At 39.6% G+C, this 18,302-nt stretch overlaps 1 protein-coding gene across 1 annotated transcript in view; it reads left to right on the top strand.

The window, feature by feature from the left end:
* The window catches only part of AK9 (adenylate kinase 9), a 178,054-nt gene that overhangs the window by 151,028 nt on the left and 8,724 nt on the right, over positions 1-18,302 (top strand). Inside the window, exons 29-34 of the mRNA XM_066247994.1 lie at positions 2,958-3,161; positions 3,508-3,726; positions 8,529-8,742; positions 13,003-13,204; positions 14,723-14,869; positions 14,977-15,197. Of these exons, the coding sequence (XP_066104091.1) occupies positions 2,958-3,161; positions 3,508-3,726; positions 8,529-8,742; positions 13,003-13,204; positions 14,723-14,869; positions 14,977-15,197 (1,207 nt within the window). The remainder of the gene's footprint in view (positions 1-2,957; positions 3,162-3,507; positions 3,727-8,528; positions 8,743-13,002; positions 13,205-14,722; positions 14,870-14,976; positions 15,198-18,302) is intronic.

The following is an 18,302-nucleotide window of genomic DNA, read 5'->3' as shown; positions in this document are numbered from 1 at the left end:
GTGTTAGCTAACTCAGATGCTCAACGTTTTTCATTTCAAGAAAAGTCTGGATTTCACTCAGACAAGCCGCGAAATGCTGAGCACCTTCCCTCTTGACAACCAACACACATTGCTGCACAGAAGCAGACCAGGATAATTATTCCCAACTTCATCCAGCAGTGTTTTATACTGGCAATCATTTAAAGCTCGGGCAACAATAAAGTTGACCACCTGAATGACCACGACATCACCTCACCAAGCTGCTCGCCACACATCTGAGCACAAAGCGCCTCCTGATGTAGGATGCAGTGAAAACTTAGGATGAGTCTCTTTTCATGTTCACGAAGAAGCACTACGAATCCTCTGTTTTTCCCCACCATGCACGGAGCACCATCAGTACACACCGAAATAAGTTTATGCATCAGTAGATTTTTTTTCTTTAGCAAACTCAGTGAAAAACGAATAAATCCTCCCCTCTTGTCTCTTTCATAGACAAAAAAGCAAGACTTTCCTCACATAGTGTGTCACCAACAGCATACTTTGCAATCACACTGAACTGGAATAAATGGCTTACATCTGTTGGCTCATCCAAAGCAAGAGAAAAGAATGGTGCTGCATTTATGTCCTTCACTTTGTTGCCTCAATTTGATTTGCCATCATGTTAGTACGATCGTGAACAGTTCTTGTCGACAGAGGCGTGTCTTTTATTTGTTTGATTATCTTGTCTTTATCTGAAAAGTCGTCAAAAAGTTCACTGGCAACATCAAGCATGAATGTTTTGGCATACTCCCCATCTGTGAATGGCTTTCCGTTTCTCACAATTGCTAAAGCACCAGCAAAGCTAGTCAAATTCCAGTCACCTTGTTGGGTCCAAACACAGAGTTGCTGCTGACTAGCTTGCTCTCTGCACAGTAGCTCTTGACATGCTTTCTTCCTGCTGTCCCCTGCTGGATATTTCAATGCAAATGTAGTAAGGCGTGTGTCAGAGTGCCGCTTTATATTTGACCGTTTCATCGATGCAACTTTATCATTGCATATTAGACACACTGCAGAACCTGCTCTCTCCACAAAGGCGCATTCCTCTGTCCATTCCTGCTGAAAAGTACGATACTCCTCATCTTTTTTTCTTTTAGCAATCTTTGTCAAAAAGGTTTCTGCAATTAGCTAGCTGACTACTTGATTAAAAGAAGGGAAGTTTACTTCCTGATCTCACAACGACCTGTGTACATTACTCATTATCCAATAAAAATTTGGTGTTGTCCCAGAGGACAGCTGTGATTGGCTCCAGCCACCCGCAACCATGAACATGAGCGGTAGGAAATGAATGGATTGTAATACATGAGAATGTTTTATATTTTTAACATTATTTTTTTATTAAAGATTTGTCTGTGAGCCAGATGCAGCCATCAAAAGAGCCACATCTGGCTCGCGAGCCATAGGTTTCCGACCCCGAAATTAGTTAGGCACTAACAAGCTAATCAGAAGACTGCAGGCAAGAGATGAGAGAGCAGACAGTGGAGAGAGACTGGAAAGGATGAGCATTACTTCAGACAACAGTCCGTGGAAACTGGATGTGCAGACATGAAGCACAAGGCGTCAGGGTAACTTTCAGATTTCGAGCTGGAAGGCAGTGCTCTGAGACAAGGAATACTTTAGGGAGCAGAGTTTGGAGGCAGTGCAGAAGGATCAATGTTATGAAGCTCAGTATTTTGCAAACTGAACTATAGCACTTAAAGTCTATACAACACCACTTTAAAACTCTGTCACAATTTTAGTAATCACTTATGTATTATTATTTTGTTGTTGTTGTTCACCCAGATAAGCTGTAACCTCCTAGGGGGCATGCACTTTTCTATTAGTACAGTTCTGTATTCCAAGTACAAGAATAGGTATAATAATAACAATAATAAGTATCATTTGCATGCTTACTATGCACCACTTTTCTAAGGGCTTTATATACAGTGTGTTCGTAAAGTCATGGCACACTTTTGACAGGTCACAGGAAAGCAACAAAAGATGATAGAAATGTGAAATCTGCATGGAATAAAAGGAAAACCCCTCCCAGTTTCTGTAGGATGATGTGGCAGCATGTGCACATGCACAGATGATGGCGTAATATCGTGTATACAGCGGAGCAGCCCATGGCCATGCCAGTTGAGATGTGGATGGTACAGAGGAAAGTTCAGTGTGTTCTGTGGCTCGCTAAATTTGAATCCATGACCAAAGTGCAACATGAATATCAGCACATTTATAATGAAGCGCCACCACATAGGAATAACGTTACTTGGTGGGATAAGCAGTTGAAGGAAACCAGCAGTTTGGTGGAGAAACCCCGTTCTGGTAGGCCATCAGTCAGTGATGAGTCTGTAGAGGCTATATGGGATAGCTACCTAAGGAGCCCTAAAAAATCTGTGCGTGAGCCCACATCGAACTACACTGAATAGGTATGAAACTGGGAGAGTTTCTCCTTTTATTTGGTGCAGATTTCACATTTCTATCGTCTTTTGTTGTTTTTCTGTGACCGGTCAAAAGTGCACCATGACTTTACGGACACACTGTACATTAACTTTAATGTCCCCAACAACCTTGTGAGGTAGGTACTTTTATTATTACTATTTTGCAGTTGAGGAAACTGATCTGGTCCAACAAAACACAGACAGTGAATGCTTTAGACTCTTTGGGGTACATTAAATATTTGTACTGAAGACCTTCAAAAACATAACATTCTGACAACCATAGATATAAATAGTATTTAATACCTTTTCTATGTACTTATTTATGGAATCAGTATAGTGTCAGAGTCTTAAAGGTATTAAATTTCTTGATGCCAGATACTTAAAGTTTTACTGTTATGGGATGAATGTTGCCATGCCTACCAACTAATACCTAATTTTACAAAATATTACTGATGATTAGTTAGCAGTGTCATTTGTTTTATATTTTATAAGAATAGTAAAAGGGAATATTCTCTTCATTAGGGTGCTAGAGAAGATGAAGAAATTAGTGAAGATGAGCCTGAAGAAGAAGATGATATCGACAATATTCTTGAAGAGGAATTTCCAAAAGATGAGGAAGTGATGAGTGAGGAAGAAGAAGAACAGGAAATGGATGCCCTTGAACGCCTGAGAGGAGAACTGGGAGAAAAATTTGAAGCAGATATGCATAACTTACAAGCAATACAGGTTATTAACTTTTCTTCATTTTTCATAGTTCGAAAAGTGACATTTAAATATGAAACAAAAGAAATATGGTTTATGCCATGGTTTCTTTTTAATATTTCAAAAGAATTGTATATCTTAGGGCTTTTATCGGCACTACTTAAAATTATGAATAGTTTAATAAATAAGGGCAACCTGGAAGCCACATAGGTTCAAAGGTTCTAGCTGCCAAAATGCAGTCACACAAAGCTGGGAAATAGCTGTGCTCTGGACTAATGTAGTCAGTCACCAGCAATGTGCAGGTGCTGCCAATAAATGCTACCACCCTTCTTCCCCCTGAAACTATTTGGGTTATGCTTTTTCTCATCAGGATGAATTTGAGAAGTTTTTGATACCAATAATTCTCATTAATGGAGCTCGGAAAATCCACATTGTACAATATGTGTTAAATACAAAACTTCAACCACTGGTGGAGAATCGCGCAAGCATTTTTGAGAAGTGTTATCCAATATCATCACGCCTTGCCCAGAAAATGATCAGCTTTACCTATAAATATATGAGTGCATTCGGTTACTGGGACCCTGTAAAGGTAATGGCAGGAATATAACGTCTGAAAACTATGTTCTTTTACTACTTCTTTTTTTTAAGTATATCTAAAGTATTTCTAAGAAGACTGAATAATTTCAAAAATTAGAAGCACTGTATAGTATCTTAACTAGCTACAAAAATATGTGGTTGCTTTGCCTTTCTGAAGTGGGAGAAGTAGTTGAAAAGTTTAATTTATTTTGTTTATTTCTGTAGAGATAACAGAATTCCTACTTGGTTTTAGCTTTGTAGCAGAAGATGATGATAGAGGAAATTTTTTCAAACTAAATAGCTGAACTCTGATTCTAATTTGCTCTCTAATTTTAAGCAAGTCATTTAACCTCTTTGATTCTGTTTCCTCACCTGTGAGATGGAAGAATAATGCCACCAGGCCACTGGGGTCAAATGTAAGCGTATGAAGTCCTCTGAAGAGTGTAAAACACATACAAAATGAGCCACTGATGTTCATAACAGAATTATTTCTAAGTACTGTATTGTTATACAGTGTGTACAAATAGATTCAATCTAATTGGAATTCAGTAACTTCAAGTGTGGGATGATTTTCTTTTTTAATTTTAATTTTTTTAAATTACTGTTAACATTCAATGTTATATTAGCGTCAGGTGTACACCATAGTGGTTAGACATTTATATAGCTTACAAAGTGATCCCCTCAATAAGTCTAGTACCCACCTGACATCATAGTTATTATAATATTATTGACTGTATTAGTATTCCCTGTGCTGTACTTTATATCCTTGTGACTACTTTGTAACTGCCAATTTGTACTTCTTAATCCCTTCACCCTTTTCACCTAGCTCCCCAATCCCGCTCCCATCTAGCAACTATAGTTTATTCTCTGTATCTATGAGTCTATTTGTTTTGTTTGTTCATTACTTTGTTTTTTAGATTCCACATATAAGTGAAATCATATGGTATTTGTCTTTCTCTGTCTGACTTATTTCATCTATCCTAATACCCTCTAGGTGACAAATGGAAAGATTTTATTCATTTTTATGGCCAAGTAATATTTCACTGTGTGTGTGTGTGTGTATGTGTGCGTGTGCATGTGTGTGTGTGTGTATACACACACACCACATCTTCTTTATCCAGTCATCTATTGATGGACATTTAGGTTTCTTCCACAGTTTGGCTAATGTAAATAATGCTGCGATGAACATCCTTTTGCATATATCTTTTTGAATTAGTGTTTTGGATTTCTCTGGATAAATATCCAGAAGTATAATTGCTGGGTCATAAGATAATTCTATTTTTAATTTTTTGAAGAATCTCCATATTGTTTTCCATAGTGGCTGCACCAATTTGCAGTCCCGCCACAGTGCACAAGGCTTCTCCTTTCTCCACATCCTTGCCAACACTCGTTTGATTATTTATTGATGATAGCCAGGATGGTTTTCAACAAATCTTAACCAAGAACATGCCAGCTGCTGTTCCAGCCCCTGGGAATAAGTAATGAACAAAACAGAAAAGGTTTCTTCTCTTTTGGAGTTTATATTCTAATTGGGGTGGGGAGGGAGAATAGGTAATAAATAAGTAAACAAACAAGTTCTCGTCAGATAGTATTAAGCACTATAAAGACAATAAAAGAATGTCATCTAGTAGTGATCTGCTCACTCAAGCAAGGTTACCTTCATATTTCTGTCAGTGATAAGTGCAATGCAGATTGCCTCTGGAGCCAGACTACCTGAGTTCAAAAGCATAGCTAACTACTAAGTAAACTTACTTAACCTCTCTGACCCATTCCCATTTATACAATAACAATAAGTATAGCCCCTACCTTAAAATATTGTTACAATGATTGCATGAGTTAATTACTATAAAGTGCTTGCAACAGTGCTTGTTTTTTTGTAAGTATTCAATTAGTATGAGTTATTAATATGTACTATTATTATTGGTCACTGATAAAAAGTATTTTGGGAGATGAGTCCAAAATTAAGCCATGTACATATTACTTGAAATCTCCTTTAAGTCTGACCTGTGGTGGCGCAGTAGATAAAGCATTAACCTGGAACTCTGAGGTCACCAGTTTGAAACCCTCGGCTTACCTGGTCAGGGCACATATGGGAGTTGATGCTTCCTACTCTTCCCCTCTTCTCTCTTTCTTCTCTCTCTCTCTCTCCTCTCTAAAATGAATAAATTTTTTAAAATTATTTTAAAAAGAAAAGAAACTTCCCTTTTGGTTGATATTGACACAATCAGTTTCAGTTCTACTTAATTGTGCTATCTTCTTTATCTTAACCATAAGAAGAACTTTTTCAAATATCCTGCTAAGATATACTGCTCACAAAAATTAGGGGATATTTCAATGCTTCATATTCATTTTGAAATATCCCCTAATTTTTGTGAGCAGTATATAAAAACAGTATGCTAGTTACTTCCATAGAGAATTGGATAGAGTTAAGCATGTATGAGAATCACCTGGAAAGCTTGTGAAAAAGAGCATGCCCTAACATTCTCTCGAAGACAAGTAAAATAGGGAAAGAAGAAGGCGAAGTGAGAGCCTATTTAGGTAGAATTAAAAAGGGCACCATGTCCAAACATAATTAGGATTGTACAAAAATGCATTGTAGAGAAATGAGTGCATGGTCATAGGAAGGGTTTAAACGTATAAAGAATTATTTGTCAGAGTTGTTGGGAATCTCTCCTGGTGACTAGTAATTTGATTATTTCTGATTTGATGACACCATGGGTATTAGTAGCATCGTACTATAAGGATTCACACTTAATTTGGGAATTTAAAATGGAACCATTGAACTTTCAGTTTTTCTTTTAATAGCAAGTATAAAACATAGAGCAGCCATTGCCATCCCATGCCTGAGTTTCTCCTTATCTGTGGCATTTACTCCCAGCCTTAAGTGTCACTCCAGCCCAAGAATGAAATGTTGACTACCATTGACTGATGACAACTGATTTGGTGTAGCTCTGAGGAAGGAGTGATGTTACCATACTGTTTCACATCCTCTCTGTCAAGTTCAAGGATGGCTGATGCTTGACCACCTGATGCTGTTGTAGACTGCAAGTGGCAAAAAGCCTTTGCAGATTCGAGGCTTAGCAAAAGGCTAAGTTCTCCCCCACCATCTCCATATTGGCTATGATGCTGAGTATTTCTTTGCACCAACTTCACTTGCTTGCTTAAGTTGCTGGAAGCAATTTACATGCTCTTCCTCTCACTCTTTGTTTGTTCAGATGTTGGTTGATTTCGTTTATGCATGGTAGGGATATTCCTGTTTATGCCTTGGGAGAGTTCCTGTTTTTGCCTCAGATGTGTAACTTTGTATCAAGGACTTCCTTGATTTGCATATGGCTATATAATAAAGCAAACTGGAGCTATGGGGCACTCGGATATTGCCATCAGCATTGAAGAAGCTTCCCGATCCCATCCTTTTTTCTTAATGAGTCTGTTTTCTTAATTCTGAACTGTTCTCACTCAAGACCCAGGATTACAAGCTGCGCTGGTCCGGGGCATGATGCTGTAAAAAAGACACAGAAACTTAGCATCGGTTAATTTCCCAGTACTCATCATCACCAATGCAAAGATGTGGGACCGCTCCTTCCACTCCATTCTTTCCCTACTTAGGCTGCCTTTTCGGTGGATTTTTTCTTTTTATGATTGCTGTTGATTCTGTGAGTGGGATTTTGTCTCTATGAAAATATGAAAGAAAAGCCTGTGGGATTTGTCCTACCAGGGTACCCTGAAATGTAACCCAGGACCCCACCTGTCTATTTAGGCTGCCATCACAGAATACCATAGACCAATAATTTCAACAACAGAAATTTATTTTCTCACAGTTCTAGAGACTAGAAATCTAAGACTGAGGTGCCAGTGAGGATGGTTACCTGGTGAGGCCTCTCTTCCTGGCTTGCAGATGCCCACTTCTCACTATATCTTCATATGGCCTTGCCTCTGTGTGCACCCACACCTGGTGTTTCTTCCTCTTCTTATAAGGACACCAGTCCTATTTGACTAAGGCCCCACTCTTATGACTCTTTTAACCTTAATTACTTCCTTAAAAGCCTATATCCAAATACAGTAACTTTGGGTGTTAGGGTTTTGGGGAACACATTGCCATCCATAACATTACCTAAGAAATGGACCTGTTTCTAAAGGTAAATTGACCCGTTAAAATATCCAAAGAACTTTATATGTCTTGGTAGAAACACTGAGTATACACACTAAAGACTTCATAAAAGAAATAAAAAGACTATTATAGTCATAAACTGAAAGGTTTTTTAAAAAGATGACACATGGGTATAAATTAATTTGTTCTTTTTACACAGTGTTTATTTGTTTGTTTTTTGTTTTGTTTTGAGTTTTTTAGGTAAGAAGAGGGGAGATAGTGAGGCAAACTCCTGCATGTGCCCCAACTGAGATCTACTCATCAAACCCATCTTGGGCCGTTGCTCAAGTACCGAGCTATTTTTAGCATCTGAGTCTGTTGTGCTTGGACCAACAGAGCTATCCTCAGTGCCAGCTATCCTCCATGCTCTAACCAATTGAGCCACTGGGTGTGGGAGGGGAAAATGTAGAGAAGTAGATGGTTTCTTCTCCTGTGTGCCCTGATTGGGAATCAAACCCAGGATATCCATATGCCAGGCCAACACTCTATCCACTAAGCCACTGCCCAGAGCTCACAGTGTTTTAACATTAATATCTGATTATAATTAGTTTTCTTATCCAATAAGAAAAATTTTTATATATTACAAATTATTTCATTTTCAAATATATTTGGGAAAATGCTGTAAAAATTAAAGATAACTTTCTAATTTAATTGTATATATATTACAGCTAAGTGAAGGAGAGACAATGAAGCCAATTATAAATACAGAAGATCCAGTTTATCCTGTAATCCATCGTCAGTATATTTATTTTTTATCTAGCAAGGAAACTAAAGAAAAATTTATGAAGAACCCAATCAAATATATTCGCCAACCCAAACCTAAGCCTCATGTGTCCATTAAGATTGCAGTTGTGGGCCCTCCAAAATCTGGGAAAACTACAGGTAAGGACATGTTTGCCTTTGTTAGCCAGAAGCATGAAAACATCCCCTGCAGAGCAGTGCCACTTCTCCAGGAAACCACCTGTCCAAATTGACTAAAAAAAAGATGGGAAATCTAAATAGGCCATTGGAGAAAAGGCATTTAAAAATGTAGCCCTGCTCCAAAACAGTCTCAGATCAAATGATTTTAGAGGAAAATTGTAGCAAACTTTCAGAGGGTTACAAACTCAAAAGATACTTCCTATGTTTTTATAAGTTTTTCTAGAGCACAAGCAAAGACAGCATCCTGATTTGTTTTTAATTTCTTTTTTTAAGTAATATGGTTCAGATAATCCAGAAGTTATAACGAATAAAAATTTATTTTTAAATTAGCATGATCCTGATATTAAAACCTAACAAACATAATACAAGAAAATAAATTACAAACTAATGTAACATAAACATAGTCAAATAACAGTATATTAAGATTATATTAGCCTGACCAGGCGGTGGCACAGTGGATGGAGTATTGGACTGGGATGCCAAGGACCCAGGTTCGAGACCCCGAGGTCACGAGCTTGAGTCTGGGCCCATCTGGTTTGAGCAAAAAGCTCACCAGCTTGGACCCAAGGTCACTGGCTTAAGCAAGGGGTTACTCGGTCTGCTGAAGGCCCACGGTCAAGGCACATATGAAAAAGCAATCAATGAACAACTAAGGTGTCGCAATGTGCAATGAAAAATTAATGATTGATGCTTCTCATCTCTCTGTTCCTGTCTATCCCTCTCTCTGACTCTCTTTGTCTCTGTTTTTTTAAAAAAAGATTATATTAGCATACAAATTATATTGAAATATTTTGTAAGTATAATCTACTATAATAATAGTTTAAAGAGTAAAATTCTATTATCTTAATTATTGCTGAATTGAATAAGGCATTTAGTAAACTATATTCCTGTAATGTTTGAATTATGTTGGACTGTGTGTGTGCATGTTTCAAGGCAAATAGTTCAACAATAGGTTGGTTTAGTTAGTATTTCAAAATGACGTAGTAATAACATCAACAGTGGTTGTCACACTGAAAATAAAATGGAAGGGACAGATACAGGAGATATTTAAAAGGAAAACAACGGACTTAATAGTGACATAGAATAGAGAATGAAGGGAGGAAATGAGATCAAAGATAAATTTGTCAACAGGAAAAACAAAGGGGAGTTGTGTGTTCTACCTCAGATGAAGTTTGTTTTGCCCATTTAAATTTCTTAACATGGGCCCTGGCTGGTTAAGAGCGTCGGCCTGGCATGCGGAAGTCCCGGGTTCGATTCCCGGCCAGGGCACACAGGAGAGGCGCCCATCTGCTTCTCCACCCCTCCCCCTCTCCTTCCTCTCTGTCTCTCTCTTCCCCTCCCGCAGCTGAGGCTCCATTGGAGCAAAAAGATGGCCCGGGCCCTGGGGATGGCTCCTTGGCCTCTGCCCCAGGCGCTAGAGTGGCTCTTGTCACGACAGAGCGACCCCCCGGATGGGCAGAGCATCATCCCCTGGTGGGCATGCCGGGTGGATCTTGGTCAGGCACATGTGGGAGTCTGTCTGACTGCCTCCCCGTTTCCAGCTTCAGAAAAATACAAAAAAAAAAAAAATTTCTTAACATGACAGGCGCCTTTAATCATCATATTCTAAATGTTCACAATGATCATGGTATTTCCCAAAGATAGCAGAACACTGAAATTCAAAATACGATTCCACAACCATGGCAAAAAGTGAAAATGGAGACAACACAATTGGATTTCTCATTGAGGTTAATTTTTTAATGAAATGTCAAATTGTAAAAGCTTAATTACTTTTAGAATTTAAAAAAAAAGGTCTGACTCCAGCATTTGTGGCAACACTGGGGTTAAGGGTTCTGTGGCTCTCACAGGGGTTTCCCTTGTAAGTGATCTTACTGGAGTCAGTTTATCTGCCTTCCCGTGGGATGAGACGGGCTCTCTCAGTGTCCCCTGCACACTGCTGTCTCCAAGTAGTGAGAGGCTGGGTATATAGATCCCGACAGGGCACACCCACATTTGATACTAGTTCCTAGGAGCCACTGCTTGGTCTCATTTAGAAGCAAAGGCCAAGGTGAGTCTTCTTTCAACCAATGACAACATCTATGTGACCTTGGACCAATTATCCCATTTAATTGTGCTTCAGATCTCTCATGTATTGAATTGGAATATCCATTCTACCCCTCTGGTGGAATAGTTGAAAATATCAAATGAAGTCACAGAAGAAAATTGCCTCATAAGCTTTAAATTACTATTAAAATGTCTGTTATGCCATTATAATTTTTAAATTGTTTTCTAGAGGATTAACTGAGTTATTTTAGCATAATAGCAAATATGAATAGTACAAATAAGATGCCCTATAAAGCTCTCAATAATTTTGCTACCTCATGTAAAGAAGGAAGAGAAAACTAAAATGTTGGTTCAGTTATGAAAAAAACCCACAGAGCTGGCTCGTTACCCAGATCCATCAGTCACATACCTAAAGTACTAATCCGTGGTGGGATTCAAATAATTTAACAACCAGTTCTCTGCCCTAATGACCGTTTTAAGTATAAAAAAAGATATATCAAAAGGTAGTTTATTATTTCATGCATTTAATACTTAAGAACAATAAAAGAGGGCCCGACCAGGCAGTGGCACAGTGGATAGAGCATCAGACTGGGATGCAGAGGACTCAGGTTCAAGACCCCAAGGTTGCCAGCTTAAGCCCAAAGGTCACTGGCTTGAAGCCCAAAGTGCAGGCTTGAGCCCAAGGTCGCTGGCTTGAGCAAGGGGTTACTCGCTCTGCTGTAGCTCCCTGGTCAAGGCATGTATAAGAAAGCAATCATTGAACAGCTAGGGTGCCACAACGAAAAATTTGTACTTCTCATCTCTCTCTCTTCCTGTCTGTCCCTATCTGTCCCTCTCTCTGGCTCTGTTACAAATAAATAAACAAAATAAAAAAGGTACACAAAACTAGATTATAAGAAAGCGTTTTAAAATATTAATTCCTGACAAAAAAACCAATAAAACTGTTATTTAAGGTATTTCCATATTGCTTCTTGACTGGCGTCCTCACTTGTAATTTTTTTCACCTATGGACGGAATGAATATTACTATGGGTGCTTAGAATATGCTGTTGCATGAATATTAAAAATGAGTAAGGAATGTAAATTTGTGATTTCCACATTAGGCAGCTGCCCAGGCGCCCACCATAGAGAGAACCCTAATTACAAGTGCCATCTGAACAACTAGTTTGCCGAACTCAAAAAATTGGATATTGGTTCTGCCAAACCAGTGCAAACTGGCTGAATACCACCACTGGTACTAATAATGATTGACCTTTGACAGTATTAATTCAGTAAAATGTAGCAATTTTTTGTACCCAATTCAAAGATTTCTTTGAGGACTATGAAGTTAGTTTGCTTTTAACATCAATTAACCAGAATCTTCAACTACCATATTTTCCTATGTATAAGACACCTTTTCCCAGAAAAATCTGGGGTCTTAAAACTGCGTGCGTCTTATACAGTTTATAGACTTTTTTTACTTGCATTTTCCGCTTTTTCACGCTTGTTTTTGTGCTCATTGTTGAAGACAGTGAGTCCTCAGACACAGACGAGGTTAAGCTAATGGATGAGAGTATTTTTTTTTTTTTTTTTGTTTTTTCACTTTTCTGAAGCTGGAAACAGGGAGAGACAGTCAGACAGACTCCCGGATGCACCCGACCGGGATCCACCCGGCACGCCCACCAGGGGCAACGCTCTGCCCACCAGGGGGCGATGCTCTGCCCATCCTGGGTGTCGCCATGTTGCGACCAGAGCCACTCTAGCGCCTGAGGCAGAGGCCACAGAGCCATCCCCAGCGCCCGGGCCGTCTTTGCTCCAATGGAGCCTTGGCTGCGGGAGGGGAAGAGAGAGACAGAGAGGAAAGCGCGGCGGAGGGGTGGAGAAGCAAATGGGCGCTTCTCCTGTGTGCCCTGGCCGGGAATCGAACCCGGGTCCTCCGCACGCTAGGCCGACGCTCTACCGCTGAGCCAACCGGCCAGGGCTGGATGAGAGTTTTGACAGTGATGAGGAGTTGTATGAATTTTATGATGAATAAAACTTGAGTTCAATAACTTTATGTAATATATTGTTTTTCAAATTTTGGGCCCCAAAATTAAAGTGCGTATTATACATGGGAGTGTCTTATATGTAGGGAAATATGGTCAGTATAGCTGATAAATTTATGAAATGGCATACATTTGGAAGTTTTCATGTTTTTCAGTTGCCCGAAAAATTTCAAGTGAATATGGCTTAAAGTGTTTGTCAGTAGGAGAAGCTTTGCGTTGTGTGTTAAACACCCAACCAGACACAGAGCTGGCACTTATGTTAAATTGGCATCTTCATAAAGGAATGACAGTACCTGACACACTGGCTATTCAGGCCTTAGAAACCTGTCTGATGGAGAGTGCATGTAATACTGCCGGGTAAGTGAGGGGCCACGGGAGCGGTCAACTCTTTCGAGAAAATCACTCACCGGGATTTAAAACACTTCATCTTAAAAAGGGTTTAAAGCTCTAGTAAAAGGTGTGATCAGCTTGTCAAATTCTGGGCACCTTTATGGTTACATATTTTAAGTTTCTGTCAAGCAATATGTGGCTTGGACACTTATATGCCAGAATAACAAGTAGGCCACTTCACTCCCTGCAGCAACCTTTGAGTTGTCCAAAGGGTCTGGGCTTACACAGTCCACCGCTTGCCATTCCCACTGACTGGTGGCAACCGTACCATACTGTTTCAGTGTGACTTCCACAGCCCAGCAGACCGTCTCACTGCCCTGTGGAGTGAGAAGAAGTGGCCTCTCCTGGCACAGGTAACAGTGCCCGCACACCCCTTCATGCCACATCTGGACAGGAGATCTCTCTGTGCTTGAGCTATGTCTTCAGTTTACACTCCTCCTCTCAAGCATCGCTCCCCAGCACACTGACCGAGAATCCCTGATTTACTCAAAGCTGTTTTATGTTGGGAGCTTCCTCGCCCTCCCCTGCAACTGGTCCTTAACCAAATCCTTGGACAGTTCTAATTTCAGTTATGAGCAGATTCTGGACTGTCAGATTATTTTTACCCCTGGGAAGGCCCTGGGATTTATGCAAATTGAATTACCTCCTGCCTGGCATGCAGCTTTACATACAAGAAATCTCAGTAAGTGTAATCTTGGTTGAGTCCCAAAGGTTTTATTCCATTTTAATACCAGAAGAATGACTACCCATTCACTCTAAATTTCCCTAATCCTGAGGGCCCCTTAAGTGACGCTTCACAGGGCAGGAAAGTTGAGCCCCCATAATTGACTGTTAGGCTTCCTGGTTAGGTTAATTTACAGTCTTCTGGGCCATGGAATTTAGAACCAGTTAGCGCCTATAGGTTTGCTGGAGAGCATTGAGGGAAGGTGCCCTGTGACTTTACTCCAAACAAGCCCTTCCTGATGGCCCTCAGCCAGCATTTCCCTGGCTTTGGGGCCCGCTCCTCCCAAAATTTGAGAACAGCTATAATCCTCCTCTCTGTTGGGTAGTAATACTCCCATTATCTCAAACTGCTGGATTAAATTCTCCTTCATTTCTGCTCAGTGGCCTGCCAGGTCCTGACGGAATGAATCCCTTCCCAATATTATAGTGCTTCCCTCACCAAGTCTTCTCCCCTTCCACACACCCGAGCCTCCTCGATGGGGAGACACAATATTCAAGGTAATATGTGTGTTATTCTTGAATTCTGCCAAGAACCTAGCTCTGTGATGCTAAGCGTATGCATTCAGAGCTGTGAGCCTATGTATGCTGCCCTTCTCCTGGGTCTTGGGCTGAATGGAATTAAAAATATGGAGAGTAAAGAGGGTGGAACACACAAGGAAGACAAGGTTGCTTCTAAAGAGATAGACTGACTCCAGAAGACAGAAAGGAAGGTATGCAAGAAAAGAAACCTGGAGTTTTTGTTTTCATGTTTCTCCTTGTTAGTGTTGTCATCGATGGCTATCCTGTAACTAAACATCAAGTGAGTCTCTTGGAAGCCAGGTCAGTCATCCCCCTGGTCATCTTTGAGTTGGATGTGCCTCCCAAGGAGATTTACGAAAGATTGCTCCTGGAAAAGAAAACTGAGCAAAGGTAATGAATGTGATGAAAACAATAATTAAGGAATGAACTGTTATCATCCAGGGGAAAAAAAAAAGTTTTAAACAGCTTTTTACATTCCTTCTCTGTCTCTCTATTAGTTTGCCTTATCCATTACACAATAGCAGAGAGATTATAGCTGTCAAGAACTCAACGTACCACGAAAATATTGTTGAGATTAGGCAATATTATCAAGAACAACACCAGAACTGGTATGTGATTGATGGATTTCACAGCAGATGGTGGGTATGGAATGAAGTCAGTAAGAATATTAAAATGGTGAATAGATACATGCAGATATACCTGGAGAGAACAAAAGCAGGTAAGGAAACCTTTGACTGTTAAAATAGAATAAAGTATGAATTTAAAGTCTACACACACATGGCTCTTGGTACTATAATTCATTCAATTTGAACATTTGTTCCCCCAATTTTAATCAGTATTTTCAATATATAGTACTATTGAGTTTTTGTGAGCATGTATGTTCTAATAAATGACTACTGCTACTCAAAACTATTATTTATTGAGTGCCTATGTAAACCTAGCACATAAAAATAATAGGCGGTTTTTCAATAGAAGAGTTTATGATGTTTGGAACTCTATGTAAGAAGCTAGTTGCAAGAATGGCTGTTATATGAGGACAGTGGTCTATGGAGTGACACTTGTCAAAATTTTGTTTAGAAATCTAAAATTAAAGTTATTTTACTAAATACATTCATTATGGTAGTATACGTGCATTATTGTAGTATATAGATGTTGAATCTATAGAAAGTTAAACTTGAGCACAAAATGTCTTTTCAACTATCCTGACCTGTGGTGAGGCAGTGGATAAAGTGTCAACCTGGAATGCCAAGGCCGCTGGTTTGAGACCCTGGGCTTGCCTGGTCAAGGCACATATGGGAGTTGATGCTTCCTGCTCCTCCCCCCTTCTCTCTCTCTCTGTCTCTCCTCTCTAAAAAAAAATGAATAAATTTTAAAAATGTCTTTTCATCTATATTTGGGATCCATGAAAGAAAAATTTTGATTATGTATTCCTATAAGTTTCTTGATTTTTCTCCACCAAAAATACACAAAATAGAAGAAGTTATCTACATCTAATAGCTCTAAAAACAGCAATGACTACAAACAGTTTGCCTGTAGGGGTCTCACAAACATCTGTTTAATGACTTTAACTTTGGAAACCATAGAGAAGAAGATGAAATAAGGTATGAGAAAGCAACCTAAGAGAATCTTGTTCACGGAAAATGTAGTGAGGAAACTGCATTTACCATTGAATCTTGATTTGTTCCATCATTTGGGCATAATCAGAATCTCTGGTTCCTGTTTGTCTGCAGACTGGGAATTTGTTTTCACCTGAGTATTAAAAGGTGAAAAGATTACCATGCAAGGGAAGGAAGAACTGAGTGTTTAGAAACCTACTCCCAATAAGTTTTGGATAGCATCACACTAGTAAAATACCCCACAACAGACTTTGAAAGCAAAACATGTGTCTCATTTATTTTCCTGTTACTTTATTTCACCCTCCCTGCCTTAGATTGGGTTCTCAGGAAACAGACTCCAGATGAAAAATTATGTGCAGAAGCTTCATCAGAAAGCAGTCCCAGGAGTAGATGTGCCAGATTTAGAAAATAAAAATCAGGTTGCCCACTAAAATTTAAATTTCAGATAAACAACAAATAATTTTTAGGCCCTGGGCCGTTGGCTCAGTGGTAGAGTGTTGGCCCAGTGTATGGAAGTCCTGGGTTCAATTCCTGGCCAGGGCACACAGGAAAAGCACTCATCTGCTTTTCCACCCCTCCCCCTCTCCTTTCTCTCTGTCTCTCTCTTCCCCTCCCGCAGCCAAGCCTCCATTGGAGCAAAGTTGGCCTGGACACTGAGGATGGCTCCATGGCCTCCACCTCAGGTACTATAATGGCTCTGGTTGCAACAGAGCAAGGACCCAGATGGGCAGAGCATCGCCCCCTAGTGGGCATGCCAGGTGGATCCCAGTCAGGCACATGTGGGAGTCTGTCTCTCTGCCTCCCCGCTTCTCACTTCAGAAAAATACAAAATAATAATAATAATAGTAATTTTTTAGTATAAGTATATCCCAAATATTGCATGAGGCACACTGTATTTTATCTGCCAACCCTAATCAGGAGACCTCCCTGTGGGGAGTGAGGACAGAAGAACTGGGCAGAGGGGAAAACTAAACTGACAGTGGAAACAGAAGCCTCAGCAGATCCTATGGTGGGAGGTGAGGACACTGGAGCTGCGATGGATTTTTAGAATTTCTCAAATTGAGGAGAGGAGCCAGGCTTTATATGCTCCCATTGGCTCCTCTCCTGAGAGGAGGTATTACCTGTGTCATAAGAGCAATTCCCAGTGCAGCTCTGAGCCATCAGCACTGATGTTCCCAGCAGCCAAAGGATGGGTGTGTGAACCCTGAAAAGAGATCTGGGTGGGGCACTATGGTATCCACTACATTTTCCCAATGTACTTCTCTCTGCCTCAATAGTTTAATCTGATTGAAGTCTTCCCTCCAGCTCTTCTGCTTCAACTCGTACCTGATCATCTAGCTCAGTGGTAGTCAACCTGATCCCTACCGCCCACTAGTGGGCGTTCCAGCTTTTATGGCGGGCAGTAGCGGAGCAACCAAAGTATAAATAAAAAGATAGATTTAACTATAGTAAGTTGTTTTATAAAGATTTATTCTTCCAAACAGCAAAAAACCGACATAAAGTACTTGGTAAGTAATTATTATTATATGCTTTAACTTGCTGTAACTCTGCTTTATAAATTTTATAAAGTAAAGTTACTTCCCTACTTTATAAATCACCATTACTGTGGAACCGGTGGGCGGTTAGAAAATTTTACTACTAACAGAGATACAAAAGTGGGCGGTAGGTATAAAAAGGTTGACTACCCCTGATCTACCTTGTGTGCCCAAGTCTTTGAATTTAGTTTTGGTTTTTTTTTCATTCTACATATCTTTTGTATGCTATTCAATAATCCTCCCCAATTGGGGTCAAGGTTTACTCTGCTAATGGGGTAGAGCAAGGTTCTGCCGCATTCCAGAATACAATATACAGACATTGCCAGATGTCATCAAGGATATCCCAAGAATCAGAAAAAGAGATATATGTGTCATTTAGGACTTGAAGTCAGGTGATTCTAAATTACTTAATCTGTCAGGATTGATGAGATTCAGCACATCTGAGCTAAAGAGTAACCTAGGAATATATCATATTGTAACACTATACTACCATATAGTATAATATTATAGCACTACATAATAATATATACTTCAATAATACCACATAATATATCAATACCATACATTATAATACTTCAGAATAATATTACACCATTATAATATTACTATAATATTCTTTGTAGGAAAAGGGTATTGGCGCTTCTTAGCCTTTTTATCTCTGTGCTTAAACAG

The sequence above is a fragment of the Saccopteryx bilineata genome, chromosome 12, assembly GCF_036850765.1.
Source record: "Saccopteryx bilineata isolate mSacBil1 chromosome 12, mSacBil1_pri_phased_curated, whole genome shotgun sequence".
In the NCBI taxonomy this organism is placed as follows: Eukaryota; Metazoa; Chordata; class Mammalia; order Chiroptera; family Emballonuridae; genus Saccopteryx; species Saccopteryx bilineata.
The sequence above is the reverse complement of the archived record's forward strand: the minus strand, read 5'-3'. Positions and strand labels throughout refer to the sequence as shown.